The sequence below is a fragment of the Macrobrachium rosenbergii genome, chromosome 22 (assembly GCF_040412425.1).
Source record: "Macrobrachium rosenbergii isolate ZJJX-2024 chromosome 22, ASM4041242v1, whole genome shotgun sequence".
Classification (NCBI taxonomy): Eukaryota; Metazoa; Arthropoda; class Malacostraca; order Decapoda; family Palaemonidae; genus Macrobrachium; species Macrobrachium rosenbergii.
Genome location: NC_089762.1, coordinates 19655429 through 19681230, shown reverse-complemented (window position 1 = coordinate 19681230; position 25802 = coordinate 19655429). Strand labels below are relative to the sequence as shown.

General features: G+C 42.3%; 1 protein-coding gene across 6 annotated transcripts in view; it reads left to right on the top strand.

Moving 5' to 3' along the window:
* LOC136850611 (GDP-D-glucose phosphorylase 1-like) overlaps nt 1-25802 on the top strand; it is a 243843-nt gene that overhangs the window by 153651 nt on the left and 64390 nt on the right. For 3 of the 6 annotated variants that reach the window (XM_067124295.1, XM_067124294.1, XM_067124293.1), the window contains exon 9: nt 20252-20507. In XM_067124295.1, coding sequence (XP_066980396.1) covers nt 20252-20507 — 256 coding nt within the window. Of the gene's footprint in view, nt 1-8553; nt 9090-20251; nt 20508-25802 lie in introns of those variants that run through there. The other 3 variants (XM_067124298.1, XM_067124297.1, XM_067124296.1) reach the window with 3 other exon arrangements.

Below are 25802 nucleotides of genomic sequence, written 5' to 3'. Positions count from 1 at the left end.
CATTGCACAGGAGTTTAAGTATCACCATGCCTGTCTTTGTGCCCTCTACAACAGAAAAAGGTCCTACCTGAGGAGCCTTGAGAAAGACCAAGGTAGCACTGAGTCAGAATCAGATGTGTATCCACTAGTTCTGTCAGAACTGATGACATACATTGTTGAAAACAACCTTTGTTCAGATGATCCAGTCACATTTCGGCTGGCAGATATTTGCCACCTCTACCAACAACGTCTGGAACAATTAGGTGTAGAGTCACCAAAGTGTAAATTCCACGAGACTCAAAGACAAACTTCTGGCAGAAATTCCAGAACTTGAGGCTCATAAATCTGGCAGAGATGTATTACTTGCATTTCAAAAGGATGTGGGAAAAGCACTTGCTCAATCATCTGATCTTTTCAAGAGGCAGTTATCATTACTAAAGCAGCAAATATTCTCAGAAAGTCTATACTTGATCATCAGTCACGGTTTGATGGCACATTTTCTGAGGCTTGTGTACGAAATTCTGTGCCTCCTCTCGTGCTCCAGTTTGTAGGGATGGTTGAGCATGGGGCTGACATCAAGTCACAGTTACGATTTGGAGCATCAAGTCAGACCAGGCCATTGCACAGCTCATGCAGTTCAACTGCTACTCCCGATACAAAGAGGAGCAACAACTCATAGACACTCCAAAGACAGAGAAACACCATTCCCAGTCTACATGGGACTCTCAGTCTATGCCAAAACCAGGAAGAGAAACCTGGTTGAAATGCTACATCAGTATGGCCTCAGTATCTCTTATGACAGAGTACTGGAGGTCTCTGCACAGTTAGGAGATGCCACAGTTAGCAAATATGTGGAGGAGGGTGTGGTCTGTCCCCAGTACTGCGAAAAGGGTTGTTCACCACTGCAGTGATGGACAACATCGACCACAACCCATCTGCAACTTCTGCCACTACCTCCTTCCATGGAACTAGCATCTCCATATTTCAGCACCCCACCAAGGAGAACACTGGACAGGGAAAGACAGCAACTAAAGTTTGCACCTGAGAAAGTGAGGTCGGTGCCTGAATTGCGGACACATTCACAAACATCTCACCAGCTTCCTTTCAAACAAAGAACCCTGTGCCACCAAACACTGCAATACCAAAGCCACCCACAGATATCTTGGGGCCACAGCTTGCACTGGAGTATCAGTGGCTAGACAAGGTCATAGTCACCCAGGAAATAGATGATGCAGTGAATCTGACGGGTCAGCTCATCACGCTTCAATGAAGAGAAGCCCAGAATTTGAAGTAACCATAACTTTCATTGCTTCCTCTCCTGCGTGATCAGGCTCATTCTGTTGCTACGATCAAACACGTGATGCAGAAAGTGCAGGATGTCACTGATTTTCTGAACCCTGGCCAGATAGTCATGTTACTAGGGAAGACAAAGAACCAAAGACTGATGTCCTCATTGTAGATGGATCAGCTTTTGGTCCATGCCTTGCCACCAAAGAAAGGAAAGACCTTTGAGGGCTGGCACTTTGCGAGCTTCTTGCCTGTGATACAATCCTATAGCAGCAAGTACTACATCATCACATCTTGTATTTGATGTATACAATACATCCAGCAGCCTCAAAGCTGAGACCAGGCTCCAACGTGGTCAAGGAGGAAAGCGCAAGGTGACAGACAAGAACACAATTCCATCCAACTGGCGCAATTTCCTAAGACACGATGCCAACAAGACAGAGTTGTTCCAGTTCCTGGCAGACAAAGTTGCCCAGATGTCTGCCACAAATGTTGTCATTGCCACGAAAGGGTCTGCTGTCCTCAGCACTCATGAGGCTAGTCTTCAGGGACTGGAAAAGTGCTCTCATGAGGAAGCTGACACCGCATCTTTCTCCATGCCAAATATGCCACAGAACATGGAGCCAAGACCATCACGGTTAAAGCAAATGACACAGATGTTCTTGTCGTTGCAGTCAGTGCTTTCTCCCTCTCCACAATCTAGGGCTAGAGAAGCTATGGGTGGCATTTGGCCAAGGCCAGAGCCTGCGCTGGATTGCTGTGCATGACCTGTGCAACTCTCTGGGCCAGGAGAAGGTGAATGGCATGCTCTTCTTCCATGCGTTCACAGGCTGTGATACAGTGTCAGCCTTCCGGAGCAAGGGCAAGAAGACCGCCTGGCAGACATGGAACATCTTTCCAGAGGCCTCCACTGTGTTCTCCAAACTGAGTCACTACCCTCTCAGAGTGGAAGAGAGTGACCTGAAGGTCCTGGAGAGGTTTGTCATACTTATGTATGAAAGATCCAGCACTGCTGGCACTGTGGATGAGGCTAGACTTGATATGTTTGCCAGAAAACAAAGGGGCATATGAGGCCATTCCACCAACCAGGGCTCTCCTCCAACACACCAAGCGTGCTGCGTACCAGGCTGGTTGTGTGTGGGGACAGGCCACCCAGTGTCAGCCACAGCCAGAGAACCCTGCTGAGTGGGGATGGCAAAAGTCTGGTGAAGCATGGCAAGTCCTCTGGACAACCAACTCGCCCTTAGCCAAGAGTTGCCAACAGCTTACCAAATGTGGATGCAAAGCAGGCTGTCGGGAAAGGTGCAAGTGCTACAAGCTGGGTCTTTCCTGCACAGCTCTGTGCACTTGCAAATGTGAAGTCTAGATAAATATTGCCCTCTCTTCAGTAGATAATCTAGCTTGAGCATCCAACGTGTCATGCTATGCCTACCTTCTTATCCTCGAATTTTTCAAAGGTGTAGGTTGAGAGACCTATACATAGATTGTTGCGTTTAGTCCGTATTTCTCTTCTTTTCTTTTTATGGTTACAGTCTTAGACACAATGTTGTATGTGACCATACCATTACTATTTCAGTTGAAAATAGCATATTAGTTAAACTGTCTGATCACATGAATATACCATTAAATAAAAACAGTTGGTCTCTATGTCTGCTAGCGCTGTGGATAGAAAAAAAACTTTCATGGCAACCATTTTGTACGCCATCTTGTTACAATTCATTTAGTAAGGGTTTTCAATAAAATGTGTGGTATGGAACATTTTTATAACCTAAAAGTCGAGGTTTAAAAAAAAAAACTGGCATATTCCATCCAATAGATGCTCCCAAACCAGTGAATCTCAACATAGATGGCGGCCATTTTGAAAAATAGCCGCCATCTTGGATTTTCAGGTGGCCAGCGCCCTTTTCTAAGAGAGCGTAGTCTTAGGAATGTTTGTGCCAAATTTCATGCTTGTTTCACTATCTGAACGATTTTTACAGAAATCTGCTGCACTATTTGGAGTCTACAGATGTAACACTCTATCTATTTTATAACGTCGGTATTTAATACTCTGTAGGTTGTTATGAAAACATTCCCTGCCTTATCCGCTGTGTGAATCCTGCCTGTGTTTCTTGCAGCATTCGCTTTTATGTCCTTTTCTGTTTCATTTAACATTCGGGCTGCTTAAGGAGCAAGAAACCATTTTGATATGGCTTAATTTGGTAGGATTATTTTAAATACTGGTGATCCAAAATTGTTGTAATTTTTTTAAGGAATACAAATTCCAGTTTCAGCCAATCTGGCTCTGCCGCCTTTTTCTTATTAACATAAGTATTTTGGACAATTCCCCTCTTTTTAACTGGTTGTATTTCGTTTTGTTTAAGATTTTGGTGATTAAAATTAAGCACTTCATTGTCTAGTATCTTTTGGTCAGTTGTTGGCATTTTCACTATGGATCTTTTAAATGTGCGGAGCTCTTCGAAGGGACAAACTAAAGTACTGTCAGTAAGGCCTGAATAATAAAAAACGTTAATTCCTGTAAATAGCAAGACATGCAAGGATAACAACAAAAATACAGGCCTTGTACAACTACTCTATTTTAAAATTTCATGCACATCAGACAGTAAAATTTTTGACAGTACCTACCTACCAAACCAATCAGCTAATTTAAATCTAAACATATATATACACAAGAAAAAAGTATTACTCCAATTTTTTCTCTTTATATTTCAATTTTGATGGCAATCAAAGAAAATACATTTAAGTACAGTCAATTTTTCTCATGCAACCTACATGGCGTAACCTATTAATAACACAATGAAATACAGTCAACTTTCCCTTAACCCAAATGTTTTAATCAAATAATAACGCCACAAAGTCCAGTCAGTTTCTCCTTATACAGTAATATCCTTTTTCATCAATCTTTATTTTTCAAAAAATGCAATAAAAAAAATAAGTACAATATCTGGCACAGCAATCTAGTCAGAAGGCACAGTCTCAGTAATGTGTATTCTTTCGTCAATAAACGCCACAATGCACCTAAACAATCACACAGTCACCTTGAACAGAAGTTTAATTTAAAGTAAATCTGGATAAATCATCAAAGTTTCAAAGATACCTTACTAGGATGTGGCTTTAGGGAGTCACCAATGAATTTCACAATAAAAGCTTGTTTTAGTGACCACAAGTATTATCATAAGAACAATAAAATTCAGTTCGTCCGTATTCTGTCTTGCAAATACGCTAAAAGATTCTTTTCACACGCACTACTTAGAGCTTCAGCATTCTCTGGAATAGCTCCCTGCTTCTTCTGTCTCAGAATCTCACTTCCTTACAGCAAACTGAATCCGAGCGGACTAGCTAAACAGGTTACAGACAAGCCTTTATCTAAGCAAATTCATTTTAAAAAATGGAGTGAACCCTTCAGTCCCCATTCCTGAAATGAGAAGGATTCACTAAAATTTCATGTTTGTCTGACTTATGAGTGTTTAGTTACATCAGGTGTCTAGAAGGAATGAAAAGAAGAGGAAAAATCGGGGTGTGTGAATGTACACATTCTAAAGATGAACTTTTTTTTCAAATATCTGTACTTGCTCTTTTTTGCTTATAATATGCTTCCTCATACTCTTTTCACGTCTGTGCTTGAGGCCTTTCTCTTCAGTTTGTTAAATATTCCTCTTCGGCTTACTTCTTCTAATTTTACATTATGAGTGACGTAAGAATTACGTAAGAATTACTTTGTCAATGTCCGAAGATGGAGTTGGACAATGACAAATTAATTCTTACGTCACTCATAATGTAAAATTAGAACAAGTAAGCCAAAGAGGAACATTTAACAAATTGAAGAGAAAGGCCTCAAGCACAGACGTGAAAGAGTATGAGGAAGCAAATTATAAGCAAAAAAAGAGCAAGCACAGATACTTGAGAAAAAAAAGTACGTCTTTAGAATGTGTAAATTTGTTTCCTCTTCTTTTCATTCCTCCTAGAAACCTAATGTAACTAAACACTCATAAGTCAGACAAACATGAAATTTTAACAGTGTCCTGGGTGCTGCACACTCCCTTTCAAAGAAACCCTGATCAGTTAGAAAACACCCTTTGGTTTTGACCTCAGTAGGATTGTTGGTGGAGGCAGCAGGCACTAAATATGGCAGCCTGTTAGACGCCTCCTTAATTGTCTGCCATGAGGGAGCGACCAGAAAATTTCTCGCCATGTACCCTTCCCGACCACTGGTCCCAGCCTTTCCATGCCTCGGCTGTCATTGTTTGTCAAGTAGGACGGCGAGTCTCTTGTTCTCTGTAGTTATTTTGACAGAATTATTTCAAATTTTAGATAAATGAAGATTCAGAAAATTGAGTTTTCTCAGAAAATTATCTGGTTTTCAATTGTTTGCCTTAACCTCTTTAGGTAGAAAATAGAATTTGACTTTTAAAGTAATGCCAAATGAATTGCTAAAGATTTTCACCAGGATGTAATTTTGTTTTAGTGTAACTGATGTTAATTTTGTCTCTGAGCAAATTATTTTATCAAGTTTTCTTTAAAAGTTATCAATGTCGATTCGCTGTCGTTGTCTGTTTTATCTCCTAGAAAGTAAGATTTAAATAATGTTAATAAATACTGAAATTGATTAGAATTAAGTCGGTTTCTATCTAATCATTAAAAGTTTACTTGTGATCTGGCTCAACCCGGAGTCAATATTTTGGGTGCTTTTCTTTAGTTCGCTCCACTCCGCCATTTTAATTTAAATAAATTTCCGTGACCTCAGAGTAGTTGAGTTCGTCTTTCCAAGTGATTAACGAGATTTAATAAGTTTTGAATGTTAAAACAATAGATTAAATATACTGAAAACGTTCTCTTGGCCATAGAAGTAAATGTGCTGGCCGAGTCACTTATACCTATGGCTCCTCTTGAAGTTTCAGGGAATTTTTACTAAGGGCAAATGAAAGAAATTATAGCAGATAGAAACAGAAAAAAGGCCAGAAAATCATAGAATGCTCAGCGAGAAGAGAATGAAGAGCTTGTTGAACCAACACTCCTCTATGGAAGAGAAGTGTTTATGTTGAATGTAAATGAAAGAAAGAAGGTGGAAGCTATAGAGACGAATTGATTATGTCATGTAATAATTTTGGTACAAGAGGAATTAAAAAGTTGAGAAATGTGGAATACACAGAATGAGGGGTAACGAGGTTAGCATAGATGAAGGATGATTCAGAGTATTTTGAGTTAATTCAGTCATATGGAAAGTGTGAAGGACCATAGACTGGTGAAAAGCATATAAAATTCAGAAATGTTGGAAGGAAGAAGGTGAGCAAGACTTGAACAGAAACGGATAGATGGAGTGGCAAAAGTTTTGGAAGGAGAGTCTTCAATATCCAGGAAGCGAGGGAGAGAGAGAGAGTGTGTGTGTGTGTAAAGCAGGGCTGAATGTCATAGTCTGTGCAGGATGTTGATGTGCTGCTGGTAAGCCTCCTGTTTAGGTGTAGGAAGCAGCTAGTGTTTTGGAAGTCTTCTGCACGGGCTCTTCTACGATTCAGTAATTTATGAATATTGTAGTATATTCATTTTCTCAGAACCCACCCACATTAGGGAATTATATATATATATATATATATATATATATATATATATATATATATATATATATATATATATATATATATATATATATATATATATATATATATTGAAAATGACCAATAGATGAGAAAGATATTTAACACAAATTTTGACGTATGCAGAGAACAAAATCAAGAAAATGTGGAATGAGAATATTATAGAGAAATACGTGAATAACGCGGAGGATATTTTAAAACCGAATGTATATCACAGGTTCTTCTTTGGTGCTATGCAAGATCATATGATGATAGCATTCAGCTTGAATAAACAAAATCCAAGGAAGAAATGAGCATAACGGAACAAATGTTAAAAACTGACTGAATAAAATACCAGATTCAGATGGGCTAAAGCCATTGCTTTTAAATTGTTTCTAGGGATCCCTAATACTGTGCTAACAAAAGAATCAGCAGAACGTGTCCGTGGTACACGAAAAACTGGGAATGCACAAGAAAACATAAAAAAAACTGACAACAAAAAAATATTACATTAGCTCTTAAGATACTAGACAAAATGTGTAAACAAGGGTATAAAATACCAATAGACTCATTACAAACCTATCAAGTACAAGTAGGATTTATACAACAAAGAAGAGGATTAGATCATTTGTATATCATAGAACCTTAATCAGAAGATTCATTGAAGGAAAAAAACTCTCATTTGATATGTAGGGAGACTTTCAAAAAGCAGAAAAAACTAACATAAGTCATGATTAAATATAGACTATGTTCACAAGTAATAAATGAGCAACTAAGGTCGACACTGATGATAAATAATATCTACAAAAATATAGGATGGAAAAGAATCAATAAAGCAAACGTTATGACGTCAGGATGCAATGGATCAACTACGGTATATTTACATTAGTTGCCTGATTATAGGAAAACTTGAAAAAAGAAAATAGGATTCAACAAACGGGTAATTTGCTTGGCATATTTACGTGATGGGTTGAATTCTAAACCATTCTTTAGAAGAACCAGCAGAAGACTAAAGAAAAAAATAGCTGGTGGTGTGTGTTGAATACCAGATATTAAAGTAATACGAGCAATGACTTGAAAAGGGCTGCTGTTGAGGTACAGCAGAAGGCAAACGTGGCAAATTTCACCAAGGTAAAGGTGCAATTGCTTATTGATAGGAAGCTGTACTGGAAAGTATCACTAAGGTCAACTGAATATATATATATATATATATATATATATATATATATATATATATATATATATATATATATATATATATATATATATACACACACACACACACACACATATATATATATATATATATATATATATATATATATATATATATATATATATATATATATATATATATCACCATAAGAAACCATGGAATTAATCAAGCAAGGATTAACCGTAAAAGTAATAGCCTTCAGTGAGATGTTATTGTTATGTATGAAAAAAAGAATACCTTAGATTTTGAAAAATAAAGAATATATGGGAGAGACTTAAAGCTAGGTAAGAATGAGTTATAAAAAGAAATCATAGACGGCTGACATAAACAAAAAAACAAAGAAACTGAAAATTCTGACCATTTCTTGTTTCATACCCCGCCGTACGATATGGAGGGATATAGTCTCATGCAGCAGGTATACAAAAAAGATAAGCATATTATTTTTCACAGATCTATAACCAGATAAAACCTAAAATGTGAAAGGATCTATCAAACGCATACGAAACCACGGACAATTTTAACTTAGATCAATGCATGGAAACCACAACCACGAGATGGGAGGAGTTATAGAGTATACCCTTTACTGTTACTACTACTATTTTGCCAACGTCAAATTTTGACACGTTGGTAATTATGATTAATGCTCACTTGGTCATTAACCCTATGGGTTTCATTCGGTTTTGGCACACATCACTAACCTGGCCAAGTGGACTAGTCATTGCAGGTCTGCAGCGCACTAAAATCTAAATTATTAACCATTAGAGTGTAGTTTTTACAAAAAGTACTCCACCGGTAGCTAGCTCCGCCAAGTTTCTTTCGGTATAGGCTTAGCAAATTCAGCTATTTACCTTATTGCTGATAGTAGGTCTCTTCCAGTAGAAATTAGGAGTGCCTATTGGTTATTTCATTTCAGTTCAATAAATAGCCAAGCTTATCGCTGTTAACAGTTATGTTTTAACCCAACTCTAGTAACCGCCCTTTAGGCCTGGCGTAAGCATTCTCAAGGAAGCCATTAAAATTCGCCCAAACAGTTGCAGGTAAAAGTTCGTTAACGGTCGGAATTCCAATTCCACATGAAGGCTAGTACTAAACACGCCGAAACAGTGATTTCTCTACACTTTTGCTGTGTTTAGCACTAGCCCCTGGTGGGGTCAGATGTATTTTGCCGTGTTTAGTACCAGCCCCTGTAGGATCAATTGGCCCTAAGTGAATTTTGCAAACTTTAAACTTAGACAAAATCCTCATTTATTTACATATATATTCTACCATATTTTATTGTGATGAATATTATTTTGCAAGAATTAGGCTATGTATATAGAATTTTTTTTCCATTATTTTACTGTATTATATGATATTAGAGTTTTTATGCTGTAATTTTGTCTCCTTAACATGATTAGTTTGAAATTAATGCTTAAATCTATTGCAAATTCACTGTTACTGAGATATTTAGGCCTACTGCCTTTTGTATATGTTTTGGTATCCATTCCTATGGAACTGGTCCTGAACAAAGTGCTCATGGCAGTGTTGCTGATATTAATACAAAATTTGGTAAAACTGTAGTATAACTTGCCTTCTACAATTAACCTGGAATTCGACCTTTTCTATAGTATTTTGGTTGCTTATCAAGAATATACCGTTATTTTTTGGCAGTCAACTGTAATTAACCTATAATTAAACTCAGAACTCCACCCAACAAAGTAAGGGACCCCTTGAGAATGCGGTGTTTCGGGTGGGGTACACCACGGGGAGAGAGAACTGATATGTTATTGTATGCTGGCCATCCTTGAATGCTATCGCGCATGCGCAGTGTTATAGGGGAACTTTTGATGAAAAGGAGAGTGGCTAATTGAGGAAAATGGGGACAAAGGGAGAGACACGGTCGTAGAGATACATATCCAACAACTATGGTACAATATGAACTCCAAATTGAGGAACACCAACTTAAGCATGTGTACTAGAGGCAAACTGCAGTTAGAGGAAAAGTAGGGATAGGAAGGGATCAAGAGTGCTCTCTGCCCCAAACTAAGTAACACAGCCTACTAAGTTAGGTTAGGTTAGTATAGTTCCTTTGTTCCGACACAATATACAAACCCTCGGTCCTTTACATTAGGAATTACTTTCAGGCGTAGGCTGGAAACGGCCGTTAAACTCTTGAGCAAGTTGGTTAGGCAGTAACTACAGCCAGGTAGGCGGGGATACCCGCCTGCCTGGATGTAAACATTCCAGTTTGCTTTCGGCCGTCATGCGTTGCTGACGTGTTTTCGTTCTCTCCGCCTGACTGTCGTTAAGCTCTTATTATCCCAGTGGGATCTTTCTGTATTTTTGCTTATATATACGTGTGTTTGATATTTATTAATACAAACCCACGATTTGTGATAACCTTGCATAAGCCGTCGTTCCTTGCTTGTGTCTTGGGTTTGACGGCCAAGGGCGTAATTGGAGTAGCGTAACCAAGTGGTAATGCTTCTCTTCCAGCAGCCCTTTACGTAAATACTGAAGGCGCCCTTGTACTTTCGGAGATTTAGTTTGGGACGTAATATCTTCACTCCCCTACATTCATCGGAACGTAAGAGTTCGTTCCCTTCTTGGGCTTCCGCCCTCCGTGTATAAGGGACATCACTAATTCCTTCCTACTTATGCTGAGTGTTGCTCGCTACCTGCGCTTAGAGAATTACGGGCCAAGTTGAAGGCTGCGGGCATTGTCGATAAGTTCCGCTTCCACGGCGCCCTTGGTGGCCTCCCCTCCGTCATTTTTCCTCTTTCCGTAGGTTCTTCCTTCTCCCCTTTAGTAGATCTCTCTCCTTTGTCCTCTTCGCTCGCTCGTCGGGCGAAGACCAGGGGCGGGGAGCGATCAGGTGACCTCGTCTAGAGTACCTCCTCCCGCTGCGTAGGGCAGTTCCCCTTGTAGTGGGAGGAGCCTCCCTCTACTAATCATCTTTGCTTTTCTTTCAGGTTGACAGTGAGCATCGCAGACACAGCAGTAGTTGGCTGGATATATCGAAGGATATCTCGCATGAAGCAATCTCAACATTCATTCAGTGCTGCTTCGGGATCGACCACAATACCTGATTAGATGACATATTTCCACGTCAGGATCGCTCTGACTCTGTTCCCACCGATGTGGATCGATCGCTGTCATTGCTGGTTTTCTTGTATGCTGTTGCAATGCCTCCTGCGTATCTGTGGTCCATCTGCTCCTGCTGTTCCCTGTGTTATGCTCTTGTCAACTCGACGACAGTCTCTGGGCTGCTCTTCCTGGTCTCCTGCCGCAGCCGCCCTGATCGTTCCTGTCGCTGCTGGTGACTTTCAAATGACATTTCTGTCCGTTGCATTAGCTCCTGCCTTCCGAACCGCTAACGTAGCTCCTGCATTGGATGTCCTGATCGTGCCCGCTACTTCTCCTAGTGGTTGTGCCTGGGGCCGCTTCCATTGTGTTCCTGCCAGCGGCCCTGGAGGTTACGATGTTTGCCATTCTGTAGAAGATGTTAGCGTGAAAGCGAAGGAAGTCGCCTTGAGGAAGTGATGTTCCTGGCCATTGCACTAGCTCCTGCCCTCTGAACCTGTGCCATAGCTCCTGCATCGGCTGTCCTGATCATTCCTGCCGCTTCTGGTGGTCGTGCCCAGGGCTGCTTCCGTTGCGTTCCTACCAGCTGCCCCATCCTGTAGAAGATGTCGGCATGAAGATGTAGGAAGTCGTCCTGTTGAGGTGATGTTCCTGGCCGTTGCAGTAGCTCCTGCCTTCCGAACCGCTGCCGTAGCTCCTGCATCGGCTGTCCTGATCATGCCTGCTACTTCTCCTGGTGGTGGTGTCCTGGCTGCGTCCGTTGTGTTCCTGCCGGACTACCCTGGAGGTTACGATGTTTCGTGTCCACCATCCTGTAGAAGATGTCGGAGTGGAGGTGAAGGAAACCACCCTGTGGAAGTAGCCGCCGTCTTCTTCATCTTATCTTCGATTTCGTCTTTTGCTGCATCTTCCTTTCCTCTCCCGAGGTCCAATGGGGTCCTGAGAATTGGACAGACCTCCGTCGGCCGAAGGAGAGGAATGCTGCTTCTTCCCCTTAATGCCCTTGGACATCTAGGGACTGCCTCCTTCCGAGGAGGCAGTAAGTCTCTTGTTGGCTCTTCCCGACCTTCGGGTTAGGAAACCGATTCGCATAGCCCTGGGTTTTGTGTTTTGGAAGCCGCGGGCACGCAGACCTCAGTTTGTGATCCCGTTCCCGAGTCTTAGAGGTTCCACCTCTAAGAAGGGGGCTGCTTCGGGCGCTCGTTCGCGGGCTGCTCCGAGTGCTCGAGATTCTATGGAATATCGAGTATCCCGATCTGGTCTGGAGAGATTTTCCTCGGCCCAGTTCGGGAGCATTGTGAGAGAAAGGGCCGAGGCCCCCGGGTGTCTCGGCTCCTCTTCCTGCCAGCACCGCAAGTGCTCCCCGAGTGTTTGCCAGTGCTCGGTTGGGTTCCCAGCCTGGTGTCTTGATCCTGTTGGTTCAAACATCAGAAGAAGCAGGGAGTCCTGCGGGACTTCTAAGGGACTGACTCTCTTCCGGGAGACAAGTTTCTCTCGTTGGCTCTTCCCGCCCTCAGGCAGGAACCGATTCGCATTCTCCTGTGGGATCTTGTGTTTCGGGGGCCACGAGAGCACGGCCTCTCGAGGCCACGCCCTCGTTGCCAGTCTTGGAAGTCTGTGTCTAAGACCGGTTCTGTGCTTGGCTCTTTCGATCTATTAGGAAACAAGCAGCCGCTCCCGATTTTTGGAAGTCTCGTGGATAGCTCGAATTCTATGAATCACAAGTGCTTTCTTTACGAGAGGCACAGGACAAGAGAAAGTGCCGAGACACCCAGGTGTCTGGTTGCCAGGACACCCAGGTGTCTGGTTGCCAGGACACCCAGGTGTCTGGTTGCTGGGACACCCAGGTGTCTGGGTGCCAAAACGCCAGGTTTATCGTTACTGCCCGCCAGCTGTTTCAGTTGCTCGGCTGGGCTTCATTCTTGTGTCTTGAACTTTAGGGTTCGAGCATGCAAGATAGCAGACACAGAATTCCCCTTTGTGTTCAGGCAATCGGCTCAGCCCGGCCCCCGGTCGCACTTACGAGACTGGCTCGGCTCGGCTCGCCCCGCCTGCCTCCCAGTCCGCCGCATACCAGCCAGCTGGATCGCGTTCGCGTGATCAGCTCGGCTCGGCCCTACTCAGTTTTTTCCAATTTGGGTTCTCGGCTTTGTTCGAGTGAACTTTTTGCTCTTCCCAGAAAAGCGCTTTGCCACGGCACAAGTGCTCTTCTTTCCCCGTGTGGCAGTAATCTCCTTCGGTTGATTATCGCTCACGGTCCGCCTCTCCTGCTTATCTTACTGGCAGGACAGGTAGGGATACTCTTTTCTCCTCACCTGTTCTCTTCTCCTCTCGGTTGTTCCGAGAGGTGCGAGACGGACAGAGAGAGCTCCGACAAAATTTTCTTCGGAGTTCGGCTGCCTGGCGTGCTTTGGGTATCGGTCTCCCGATTCTCTCGTATTATAACCAGGTAGCCAAGGAGGGTTTCATGGGATCTGTCAAGGTCTCCCTCCAAGGGGAGAGGTACAGGAGTTTCACGCATCAGAAACAGCGAGGGTCTTCCTCTTCAAGTTACGATTGCCCCCGTGTTTTCGGAGAACTTCGCGCCGATTCGTTGGTGCGAGGATCCCTGGGAGAGGACCGCGGCTCCCCCAATGAATAACCTTCATCACTCGCACCCCTTGCAGTTTCCGAGGGGCTGAGAGTGTCAAGGTCCTGGCTTCCGAGATCGTTCTTGACCTGATGAATTCTTTTCTTCGAAGGAGTTAATTCAGGTCAAGACACCAAGCATCCACCCCTGCCTCGACAGAATATGAATTCTTCTTGCCTTGGAGGGTCTTGCCGACTGCAGTTTTTTGGGCAATTCTGGTGCTAAGAAGAAGGACTTTGTCCCATTCGGATCTCGATTTTCGTAAGTCGAGTTGGCTCGACCCTTGGGAACGAACCTTTACTTGGTTCTGCCTTTCTGTTTCAAAGATTTGCCAGATACCCCGGTAATCAAGGTTCGAACCAGGACACTGACTTGTCCTTTGGACAATGGCCAAGAACTTTGGGTCTTAGTCATCTCAACTCAACCTTGAGTTCAAGCCAGCCCCCCTCAACTCCTTAGCTAAGAAGTCCTAGGCTTCAGAAGAAGATTGCAACTGCTGATGCCTGGACAAAATGATACTTATCGAGTCTCTGGAACTGGTAGCGACATTGTCGAGACCTGGGAATGGATTCCTTCAGGAGAAGTATCTATTTCCCTTAGGTCTCGGCAATTCTTTCCATCGAACTTCCATCCCGCCACCTCTCCCGTGCTCCCGATTCGGGAAATGCCAGCCAGCTAGAGCTAATTGCCTCGGTACTCTGTCATCTTGCAGAAGCTTCCCCATGGTGGAGAATGGAAGTCTGCTTCCTTTCCTCCGTTCTTTCCTCTTCGATGTATGAGGAAAGAGTTAGGCTAATGCTTGATTGAAGGAACCTTCGAATATGCTTGCATATTCACCTCACATCTTGTGTCTACTTACGGATTTACGGATTGAGGAATAGGCTCACACTGGTAAGACCTTGTCTTGAATTTGTGTGACCGAGACGATTAGTACCTTCTCATCACCGTCCTGGGCTCAGGGCAGCCTTTTGGCCATCCGAGAATTCAGGATGGGTTTTGCGGCACTCACTGGTTTCGTTGAACAACAAAACCACAGTACTGTAGTGGCATTTGTCGACAAACAAGAGACAATCGTTTTTTCCTCCTATTTCATCTCGACATTTGCAGGTACTCGAGTGTTGTTCTATTGCACACTCGACAGCTCAATTAACCAGATGCATTCCTGGTGGGGATGTATTGGTAGGCAAGCCTGGCCTCGGGTTTGAGTGATCGGGACGGAACATGCTGCTCACTCTTTCTTCACGAAGATTCATGCAGAGACTGCTGGACTGAGAAATCCCTGCTGTCCTTCTGTTGCCTCCCTGCACACAAGTCGGTAGTTTTTTTCTCGCTCTTTCATACCAGACCAGGGGCCACGCCATTGAGGCATGCTGTCTTTTTGGTGAAAACTCGATATTGACGTTTTTTCCCCTCCGTATTTGTCTGCTTCGCTAGGGGTTCACAAACATTGCTCACCCCAAGTTACAGACAAATACTTGAAGACTTCGCCTTCATCCGACCTGATTGCCGAGGCATCGAGAAGAATTCCGCTTGACCCAACCTCCTGTAGCAGCTACACAAGAAGCAGTTCTTGAGGCAGTACATCCCTGTGTGTTCAGGACTGGAAGACTTTCCAGCTTTCCTTGCAAGCACAGGCTTTCTCGCCGAGCGATAACGGATATAGCTGGATATCTCTTGAAGTCCTCTGCAACACTGTCCCAGGGACTGGATCCGTCTTCGCTGGTGGTGTCGTTGTCGGAACTTCTTCTCGGGTCAGAGTCGTTTGTCAAGTCTGGATTTCCTCGTCTTCTCCGCTGAGGGTAACTTCTCTCCCTTTCATTTGTGAAGAACGTAGGCCCTTGCGACCTAGTCTTCTATCTGAAGTAGCCTTCGTCTCCTCAGTCGAGAGTTAGCTACGGACAAGAAGCTTCTTCAGTCGTGCTCTCCCAGGGAACTGTTTCCTGGGTGGCATGTGACTCTCATTTTAGAGTTCCTGTCCGTGCTCTGCACGCGCCCTACGAGAGTCGTCGGATAGAGATATGCCCTCTTAGGACCATCTCTCATCTTACCCTGGCCTTGGTGTAGAAGATGGAAGAACAGGGATGGGGATCATACCTCAACTCCTTCTCGGATGTCGTAGGTGGACTCCGAATCCATTGGCATCAACTGTTGGGTTCGAGCCCCTCTTGTTCCCCTCCTCCTTGGACTTTGTGTCGATGATCCAGATCATTCGTTACTTTGTCCTATTGGGAGCTGTGGTACTTTCTGAAAGGCTCGACATTCCTAACCTGGATGTTGTCAACGTTTTTGCTAGTACTGTCTCTCCCAAGGAAGAAGTGTCTAAGAACACATCTTCCTCCTGACTTCGTGAAGCGATCAAAGGAGGTTTTTGGCAGCTGACAATACCGGTACCTTTCACCCGAGAGCTCACGAAGTCGATGGCTTGGTCCATCCCTCGCATTCCGGAAGCTTCTGTCGGTCTGGAAGCAAGACGTGGTCTCTTAGACCACACTCTTGTCTTCTTCCTTCGGTGTTGCCCACAGGCCCTTGAAACTCTTTTTCCTTGGCTCTGTGGTGGCTGCTCAACAAGTTGTGTTGTCTTACCCAGCTCCTTTAAGAGGACGAGTAGCATCTCGCTAAGGCGTTGGTTCTGGAAGTGAGAAGGGTTCCAAGAGTGACTGCCCTCTCTTCCTCCTCCTTCCCCGTTCTCCAACTTCTCCTCCTCAGCGATGAGAATAGGACTCGAACCAATAGCTGCTGGAACTGGCACTGATGCGGTAAGACTACACATCGAGCTCCTGTTCTATTTTTCTTATAGAATCATAGGAGCAATTCCGCTCCTTTCTCTAGCAAGGGGAGGAAGGAGAGACTGGCAATAAGGGAACCCTATCTCAGCTTTTCTTTACTGCCTCCGACTCTAGATCCTTCCAGCCTATTTCGTAGAAGTTACGTTTCCTCACTCATGCGAAAGGTCCAGTATCTGACATTTGATTTTGCAGTTCCTACACTCCGACCAATATGTCAGAGGCACGGTACTCCCCTCCTCGCTCTTTCGACCAGGAGGGTAACCCAGGTGCAGAACTCCAGTCAGTTCAGGAGAGTAGTCTTCCTAATGTAAAGGACCAAGGGGTGTGCAGAACTCCAGTCAGTTCAGGAGACTCACTCAGATTCCTCCCTCCAACCAGTGAGTCTTCCTAATGTAAAGGACCAAGGGGTTTTGTAGAAAAATACAATATTGATCCTGGCAAGAGGAAGGAACAAATAACAATTTTTAAAGCTAAATTGTATTTTCCTAACTGAATAAAAACAAACCCGCCAAAGAGGTCCTTTACACTTTATGCCCACCTCATGCCACCCCTCAATTTGAACCTGGACCGAAAGACAAACAGAAAAGAATGTTTACATCCAGGCAGGTGGGTATCCGCTTACCTGGAAAAGACGAGACCATTATAGTATACTGTCTAACCACCTTTTGCTGTCAAGAGTTTAAAGGCTTTTCAGCCTACGCCTGAAAGTAATTTCTAATGTAAAGGACCTCAGGTTTGTATAGTTAGGAAAAATACAATTTACTTTTAAAAATTATTTTATAATAGGTTTCCTTCACCAGGCCCTTCCCCTTCCCTTAGCCAACCCCTTCTGGAACATATGGCTCCCAGATGCCTTGCGCATGTGTGGCACTGCTCCAGGTTCTCCAGCATAATAATAACATGTCTGCTCTCTCTCCCTGTGTTTTACCCCACCCAAAACCCTGCGTTCCTAAAGGGTCCCCAACCTTGTTGGATAGAGATGTGAGGATAATATTAATTGACTGCCAATAAACAACACCGCCTCCTTTATCTGCAACACTCAAAGTATAGGAAAACTCAATTTTCAAGGTAAAAGGCTGTGCACAGTTATTCTATAGTATTACCTAAAACTGTCACAAAAGAAACAAATGTCAAAAATGTTAAAAGCACACATTAAAATTTAATAAAATGATATTTCAAGTCCAAAATGTGATCATGGATTACAGTAAAATTTTATCAAATTTTATCAATTTTTCAACAGCTTATTGTATGTTTTAAGTGGTTTTTATTGTTGGTTTAGCTCTTTCATTTTATATCTTTCTAGGCTGGCTAACCTGGGGTTTTGAGTGGGATAGGGGAGGGGGGAACTAAAAACTAATAGATTGCACCAACAGAATTGGTAAAATATGCCAAAAAAAAAGACAAGAGAAATGCATGATAAATAGGGATCAAGTATAGTGGGTAAAATCACAAAGAGGAAGAAATTAAAAATCATGACTATGTGGCAGTGGTATAGTACAGTAATTACAAGGATAGATCCCAATGTAACATAAACCAGGCTGCTTTGCCCTTCATGCCTGTAGCCCCTGGGATCTCATAGGCTGAAATAGTTTGGACCTGTGATTAGAAAGGGTGAGGAATAGTTAGCGAGAAAATTAGTAAATGAAGCACCGAGGATGAAGACCATTGGAAGTTTCAGAAACTCCTGACAGTTTGCCAGATGAGAAGCGAGGTGAAAAAGGAACAAGACAGAAGAGATTGGAGAGAATTATAGATTTTACCTGTAACCCCAAAGAGGGAAAGTCTGATGAGAAAATGATAATGTTGATGTCTGGATTTTAGTTGTTTCCTAGGTTCTTTGTCTTGTAAAGTAAATTACTATATGTACTTGAATTGCTGGTTTCCTTTGTTCCAGCAGTTATGATTCAGGTGATTGCCAGAAAAGGGTTTGGCCATCTTCCCTAATTCCATTTTCCACAGGGACTTAGCACTAATACTTTAAAAGATTATGCCTCAAGAAGTGTGTGCTTCTTCCTTTGTAGCACTCTGTCATCCTCATTCCATTGGCAGGTAGTTGCCATGATGTCACACTGCAAAGGTCTTTCATCCTTTGCAGTGGTGTAATACTGTGGAATTGCCATCCTATTTGTCTCAAGTTTAAGAGGCTGTAATGTTATTTTAGTGTCATTGTTAGTGTTGTAGGTCTATAGCCATGCTGTATTTATCCTCTTGCTCTTTTATATATATTTGTGTACAGTAATTTCATGTTTGTGTTTTACTTTGTTTGTGTTTTGTATTTGCTCGGTTTTTCACTTCGTGTTCAAATGTGGGTATTTTATTCTGTGGGAGCTTGTTCCGTGTTTGCACTTTGTGTTATGTAAACAATTGTGACAATGAGATTGTGTAAAAAAACATTATGTTCATTGTTCCTCAACTCATTCTCACAATCAAATTACTGTTCAGTACTGAATATGAGTGATGTGAAGTATGAAGTGAGAGTGTTAGAAGGCTAAGCAGCTATTTAACCACTTACATTTGATGCTCCAAATTGGGGAATGAGAGTTCCACCCCTTACATCAATGCTTGACTAGTTTCTGCTAGGGTGATAAATACTTCTTTAGATAGAGCAGCTCTCATTATGCCTATGACGTCCTGCTACCTAGGTGAAAGTCACTAAGGAGTATCAGTGAGAGGCTCAGCTATACTTGTGTGTTAATATGTATTTTATTAGTTATGCTCCACAGTAAAGGCCATGGGGCATCCAGGATGCCTAAGAAATGGCCTTTGGCAAAGATCAAAGTGGGTGGCCGTGATAAGGGGACAGGAAGGTTTTGGGTGGTTTTCAAATTGGTCTATAAAGCCTCATGTAATTTTTTTTTTTACAGTACTGTATATAGAAATGTAAGTGTGGAAGAAATTTGCCTCAGAAGTGGACACCTCCAAGTTTGTTGTTTATAGTTTTGCATTGCTATCCTGAGCAGTGATTATTAAAGGTGAAAGCCCTCCTGGGCCTCACAAGGCTCATGTGGCCGGCGCTGAACTCATGATTATGCTTTTTATATTTCCCAAGCCTGGATAAAGAGGTAGGGTTGGAGTCAGGAAAGACATCTTGTCTATAAGATAATTGCAAAAATAAATTATTCAGTGAGCCATTCAGTGAGTGTTACAAATACACGAGGGATAAAGGAATAGGAGATGGGAGGACACAAGACAGAAACACCTGGAAAAGACTTATTAAAAACAGCAGCCCCAACTAGGGATTAAGCTGAGAAGTAGTAGTATTTTATATTACTGTACACAGTGCACATTGTCTTTCCTTACTAACAAGGTTTGTTTTACAGTATGTGCCTAAGTAACCATACTTCTCACTTCTTAAGGTTTTTGGTCTTTAGTTCCTCAGGGTTAAAGTGCATTATACATTCCTGCTCAATCTTCCAGCATGCCACACCTACACAGTATGCCATTTAATAGAAGATAGCTGAATTTTATGCATAACAAGTATATTTTTACGCTTGTTTTTATACCTGCTTGTCATTTTCCTTACACTTATTTCTTGTGAATACTGTACATAAGTTCTATCTATACATCATCTATAATCATTACTGTACTTTATTACCCATATGTCAGTTGCTTCAGTCTTGTATAAAGTGGATGGTTTTATATCAGGACAAATGATAATTATAAGATGAATTATAATTTGATATGTTGTATGAAGAATTGAGGTTCTTTTAAAAATTTCAGATATTTGCTACAACAATCTACAATGGAAACTAATGGTGTGAGTCATTCTTCTGAGAAGGGTGCTCTTGTTTACAAGTATTCCAGTGCTGACTTTGCTTACACAGCCAGCAGCTGTCACAGTAATGGTAAGAAATCTAGTTTTGACTCAATCCTGACTACGAAATGGGAAGAAGCAAGTGATGCTGGTGTTTTTAATTATAAAACGGATGATGTACAGACCAAGATTGTACCTGGGAAATACAACATAGTTACTCAGGTATGTAATATTAATTGGGATGAATCCTGTATACTGGTAAAGATAACTTGCATCTTCATGCCAGTCAGGTGCTGTCAGCATTCATGAAAGAAGAATGCTGGGCTGATGTGGATTGGCTGTCTAGTTCACCTTTTCTCCATGTGGTGGATATCAAACATTTATGCTCTTGTCAGAATTATTCTTCTGTTATAGCAAATTGTTTTGTAAGGCATTCAGGATTTTGACTGTTGCACTGTTTCACAGTTTTGTAATCTTTTTTAGCTTTGTTGGCTAGGAATATCCTCAACTGAATCAGTAAACATAAGAATATTAGTTTTAGGTTTTGCTGTAACAACTTTTGTAAAACAGGATGTATGTGACAGAAATGAATAGGTATTCTGTGTGTGTCAGTTTTATGAGTCAGGTGTGTGACCCAAACCTCCAATGTGAGGAATGTAGGAAATGGTTTGACATAGTGAGGGAATTCCCTAGTTATAGGAAGGAAAGGGAAATGGTTAGGTTTAGACGGTAACTGATTAGAGCAGGGACAAGCTGGTTACTTCCCTCCTGGCTTCCTCACCTCTTCCTTCTCTCTCTTCCAAAAATAGTATACCTTAGTTTAACCAGACCAATGAGCTGATTAACAGCTCTCCTAGGGCTTGCCCGAAGGATTAGATTTATTTTACGTGGCTAAGAACCAATAGGTTACCTAGCAACGGGACCTACAGCTTATTGTAGAATCCAAACCACATTATAGCGAGAAATGAATTTCTATCACCAGAAATAAATTCCTCTTATTCTTCATTGGCCGGTCAGAGATTCGAACTCGCGGCCAGCAGAGTGCTAACTGAGAACAGAACCCACCTACCCAATGAAGAACTCTCTCACCCAACCCACCTCCTTTCCCTCCTCTCCCTTCTCCTCCATCTGTTGTGTCTTCTGCTCCCCTTTGTTCAGAAAAAGTGACTTGATAAGTTAGAACGGGATGCAGTCAGATTGTGGAATCAGTTGCAGGTTTTACCAAAATTTTGTTTGGTAAAGAAGTTGGTTCCCTACAAGGTGTATGCTCTTATTTGCACACTCTTCCCTGAGAGAGTAGATGTCATTGGCCTAACATATCTGTAGTACCTGAGCTTAGAACTGACCTGTGACGTTGAAAGAGTCTGCTGTCAGGGAACTGGTCGGTTATCGAGGCAAGGTTGATCTGTGCCCTCCAACACCTTTCTCTCCATTGTTGCAGATGACCGGTCAAATTCCTCGATCTCCAAATTATCAGTTTTGCATAGGCCCTAGTTATCATCTTCAGCAGTCAAGTTCTAAGAATAGCAATGTAGGTTTAGAGTTTGAATCTAGTTATGCAGGAGATAACCATAGCTCTGAGGTTAAAGTTTCATCTGCATTGATCTGTGTTACTGAAGTTAATGATATTCAATTTTTTGTTGAGCTTTTTCCTTCAGTTTCAGCCTCACAATCTCAGCCTATTTGTTCTTTACCTACACTGTTTCCTTCCCACTCATTTCCTCCATTTTCTCATAGTTTTCATCTATCCTTTGTCCCATCTGTGTCTATCAGTATTAGTGGCCCTTCCTCTTCCTCCACTCTAGATATGTCTTTTGTGGACTTTCTGCTCTTCAGAAGGCATCTTCCTAGAAACTAAGGTAAATGCTGTGCATGAAATATATTTTTAAAGTGAACTGTCTTGCCATGTAATATGACTTCCTTTAAGGAGATGGCTCATGAGTCAGTTGTGCTGGTCCTCACTTCTTCCCTTCCCTCCCAGCCACCTTCCCAGCTGTCTACCACTCTACCTGTCACTGAGTCAAACTCCTCACAATTCCTGGGAGGGGACAAACTGGAAGTCCAAAGGAGGTCGGGGGTTCCACATGGGTTGTTGCCCCCCTCAGTCGAGCCTGTTGCGGTCCCAGATACTGGCAGACAGCCACTGGAAAGACGTCTTGTTGGATGTGTAGTGGAGGTAACTATCCAGTCCTGTGAGATCTCAAAAACCCAGTCCCTGTCAGACTCCCCTAAACCTGGGAGGAGACATACTGTCGGTCCATGGGAGTCCAAAAGGGTTTGCCCCCGGATAGTTACCCCTCAGTCAAGCCTGTTTTCCGCCTGTCTCAACGGACAGCCATTGAAAAGGCATCCATAAAGATCATAAAGATGTGCTTGCCTTGGCCTAGTGGTGCCAATGGCATTTTTTCAATTTTCGGACCCCAGTGTGAACAAGATAGGGATCCCAGTTTGGACAAGAGGCTCCATTGACACTTTCAGGATCCCAGTGTGGTTAGTTATGGATCACAGTGTAGACTAGTGATGCCAATGGCGTTTTTTTGGATTTATCTCAGCCGTTGTAGGTATATTTCCCAGTTTTGGTGCATCAGCAGTTGTCATCATTGCTCTCAGAATCTGGACAGAGTCAGAGAGCGCCCAAGTTCCAAGCTACCTAGTTCCGAGCTCCCAAGTTCTGAGTGCCCAAATTCCGAGCTCCCAACTTCTGAGGGCCCAAATTCTGAGTTCCCAAGTTCCGAGCACCCAAGTTCCGAGCTCCCAGGTTCCAAGTTCCGAGTGCCTGAGTTCTGAGCTCCCGAGTTCCGAGCTCCCAAGTTCCAAGCGCTTTTCTACGTTGGTTTCTGCACCAACTTAGTAATTTGTTGGATCTGTTACACCGTCCACCGAAAGTCTAGTGTCCAAGTGTCCAGTGTCAGAGCATCCAGCACCAGAGGCTCGGCACCTTGGATTGTTTCCATGCCCTGTCATGTACAGACTTGGAAGAGTTTTTCCGCTCTTGCTTTGTATTCTCTAGAAGGCGATCTGTGGTGCTGTCCTCTGCTGTGAGATTCACATAGTTGCAACGGGCTATCGCTTCCAAATGACGCCGTTCCAACAGTAGTTTTGGAGCGCTCAACACTTTTTCTTGTACAGTACTTGGCTCCTGACAATGTGCTGCATGACCACAGTTCTTCATTTCTCTCTCTTAGACAGTAGATGACGGTCAAGAGGGAGATGATCCAGATAGTTCTTTCACCCATTCTCCAGGGTGATTGGATAGGAGCTTCGATGTGCAGGGAGCACTCTTCCAGATCTCAGTCCAAACTCCAGAGAGTTTTTCTGCCTTTCGGGACAGGGCTTCCCAATCGGGAGTCTGTGCTTCGACCTCTCCCGATTACTAGCTCTTCCTGCATTTGACTTCCCCTTTTGTCTGGGTATTACTTCAGTCTTTACATTTAGACTAACTTCTTCATTATCTTTGAAGAAAAGTGGCTCGGAGGCTCTTGACAGTAACCTTTACCGGGACAAGGAAACACAGTCGGACACCTCCGTGTTGTTTCTTAGCCCAGGTTTTTATAGTCAGATTTCCAGTGGTGGCTGTCTGAACGTGACTTGTGCAAGGGAATTCCTTCTTCTGCTGAGCTTAGTTGTAGTCTTCTTCTCAGCACCTCAGATCTAGGTCAAAGGAGCCCATTTGAAGAACCCTGAAGGTGTCCAGGACTTGGTCCTCAAGAAGAACAGAAGCTCACTTATACTGTGGAGAGCTAAAGTGTTTCTCTTACAGCTCTAGTACTGCTCGACCCTAGCTCTGTGGTAGTCTGTTTGGATTAGACCTCAGTCCTAACACATCCACTAAGCAGGGAGCTGGATCCAGCGTTCCCTCTCGACCAATCAGCAGTTCTTCCTCTCAGGGTTGGCAAAAACCAATGGTTTTTTTAAAGAAACCAAAAATCATGGCATTTTTGGTTTAAACCATGGAATATGGTTTTTTTCTGGTTTATTTAATTAAATTAATTCCTGTGCTACTCAGTATAAAACTTCAGATATTTAGATGATATTCACACAAATCTGTGCGCCTATATGTGTTTGACATACCATTATCCATACACTGTAAGTATTAAAAAAAATTTTAAGTTTCCATTATCATTTATCTCCATATCTCGTAGAAATTAGAGCACTTTAGTTACAAGTCAAAATCTTTGGTTATATGAAATACTTCGGATAACTGCATGTGTGAGAGAGAGAGAGAGAGAGAGAGAGAGAGAGAGAGAGAGAGAGAGAGAGAGAGGAGATTCTGTAGTTGAGTGGATGTGTCATGTATGATACCTGTCTGACTGACTTACAAGTTTGGATCTGGTTAAGCAAAATATTAAGTTACCGACTTACCATTTTGAAGTAGGATTTTATATTTCATATTAATGAATTCTTCTGACTTTCTGTATCCAAAAAGGGCTTTTATTTATTACATCTAAAAAATAAAGTAAATAAATAACACAGAGTAACTGATATCAGTCACCAAATGGTATTTATTTTTGTAAATTTTTTGTGTATTTGATTCATATTCTATTTTTGTTTCTATATATACAGTACCTCTTTAGCATTAAAAAAATCAAATTATTTACCAATTTCTTTTAACCTAAATATCTGAAGTTTACCACTAGTATTAATATGTACAGTTATGTCTGGTTTTGTAACACAAATAATATGTTCTAAGATATGACTTTGAATGTACTAGTAGGTTAAACATTGGTTAAGTACCAAAAAATTAATATTATCTAAAAAAGATTTGTGGAGAAAGCTTGACTACCTAAAGAAAATAAAAAAATGAAAAATAAAAAACCAATAAAAACTTTAAAAAAACATAAAAACCAAAAAAAACCATGTTTTTTTTTTACTGGTTTAAACCATGGTTTAAACCATTTGGTTAAAATGGCCAACCCTGCTTCTGTTGACAGATCAATCAAGTTTTCTAGTCATTTGATTTATTCCGGGACTAAGTGTCGAAGGACGTACTGGGCCCTCAGAAGCTTGTCCTTCCCATCATGGCCTTTTTATTCCTAGTTGTCAGAATCTCTTTATTGTATGAAGCAAGCCAACCTTGGACCTGTTTGCCTCTTCAAGGAACCTTCTACATGATTGAGGAAGTGCTGAACAGTTTCAGGCTCAGTTGCCAGTTACTTACAGTTGTTGGTGGACTCTTCAAGATCTTTCCCCCATTCCCAGACAGGCATCAGACTGTTCATGGGATTGTCTTCCAAAGGGTCTCAGTATGTGTTGCAGATTCAGAAGTCACCCTCTTCCTCTGTCTCCCAGACTTAGTGGATGTCTTCCAAAGCTGGTGTCTCAGACTCTTCGTTTCTTCTTTTTAGACACCTATGACCCTGCCGCAGATTACCTCTTTGTTCCTGAGAAGATTTGGGTTCTCTTGCTTTCCTTGGAGAAATACCGATCTATGCTTATCTCTCAAAGACCTCGCAAGCCTTTTTCACACCCAGCTAGAAAGCAAGGGATGTGTTATCCTCGTTTTTTCCTTTGATTTTA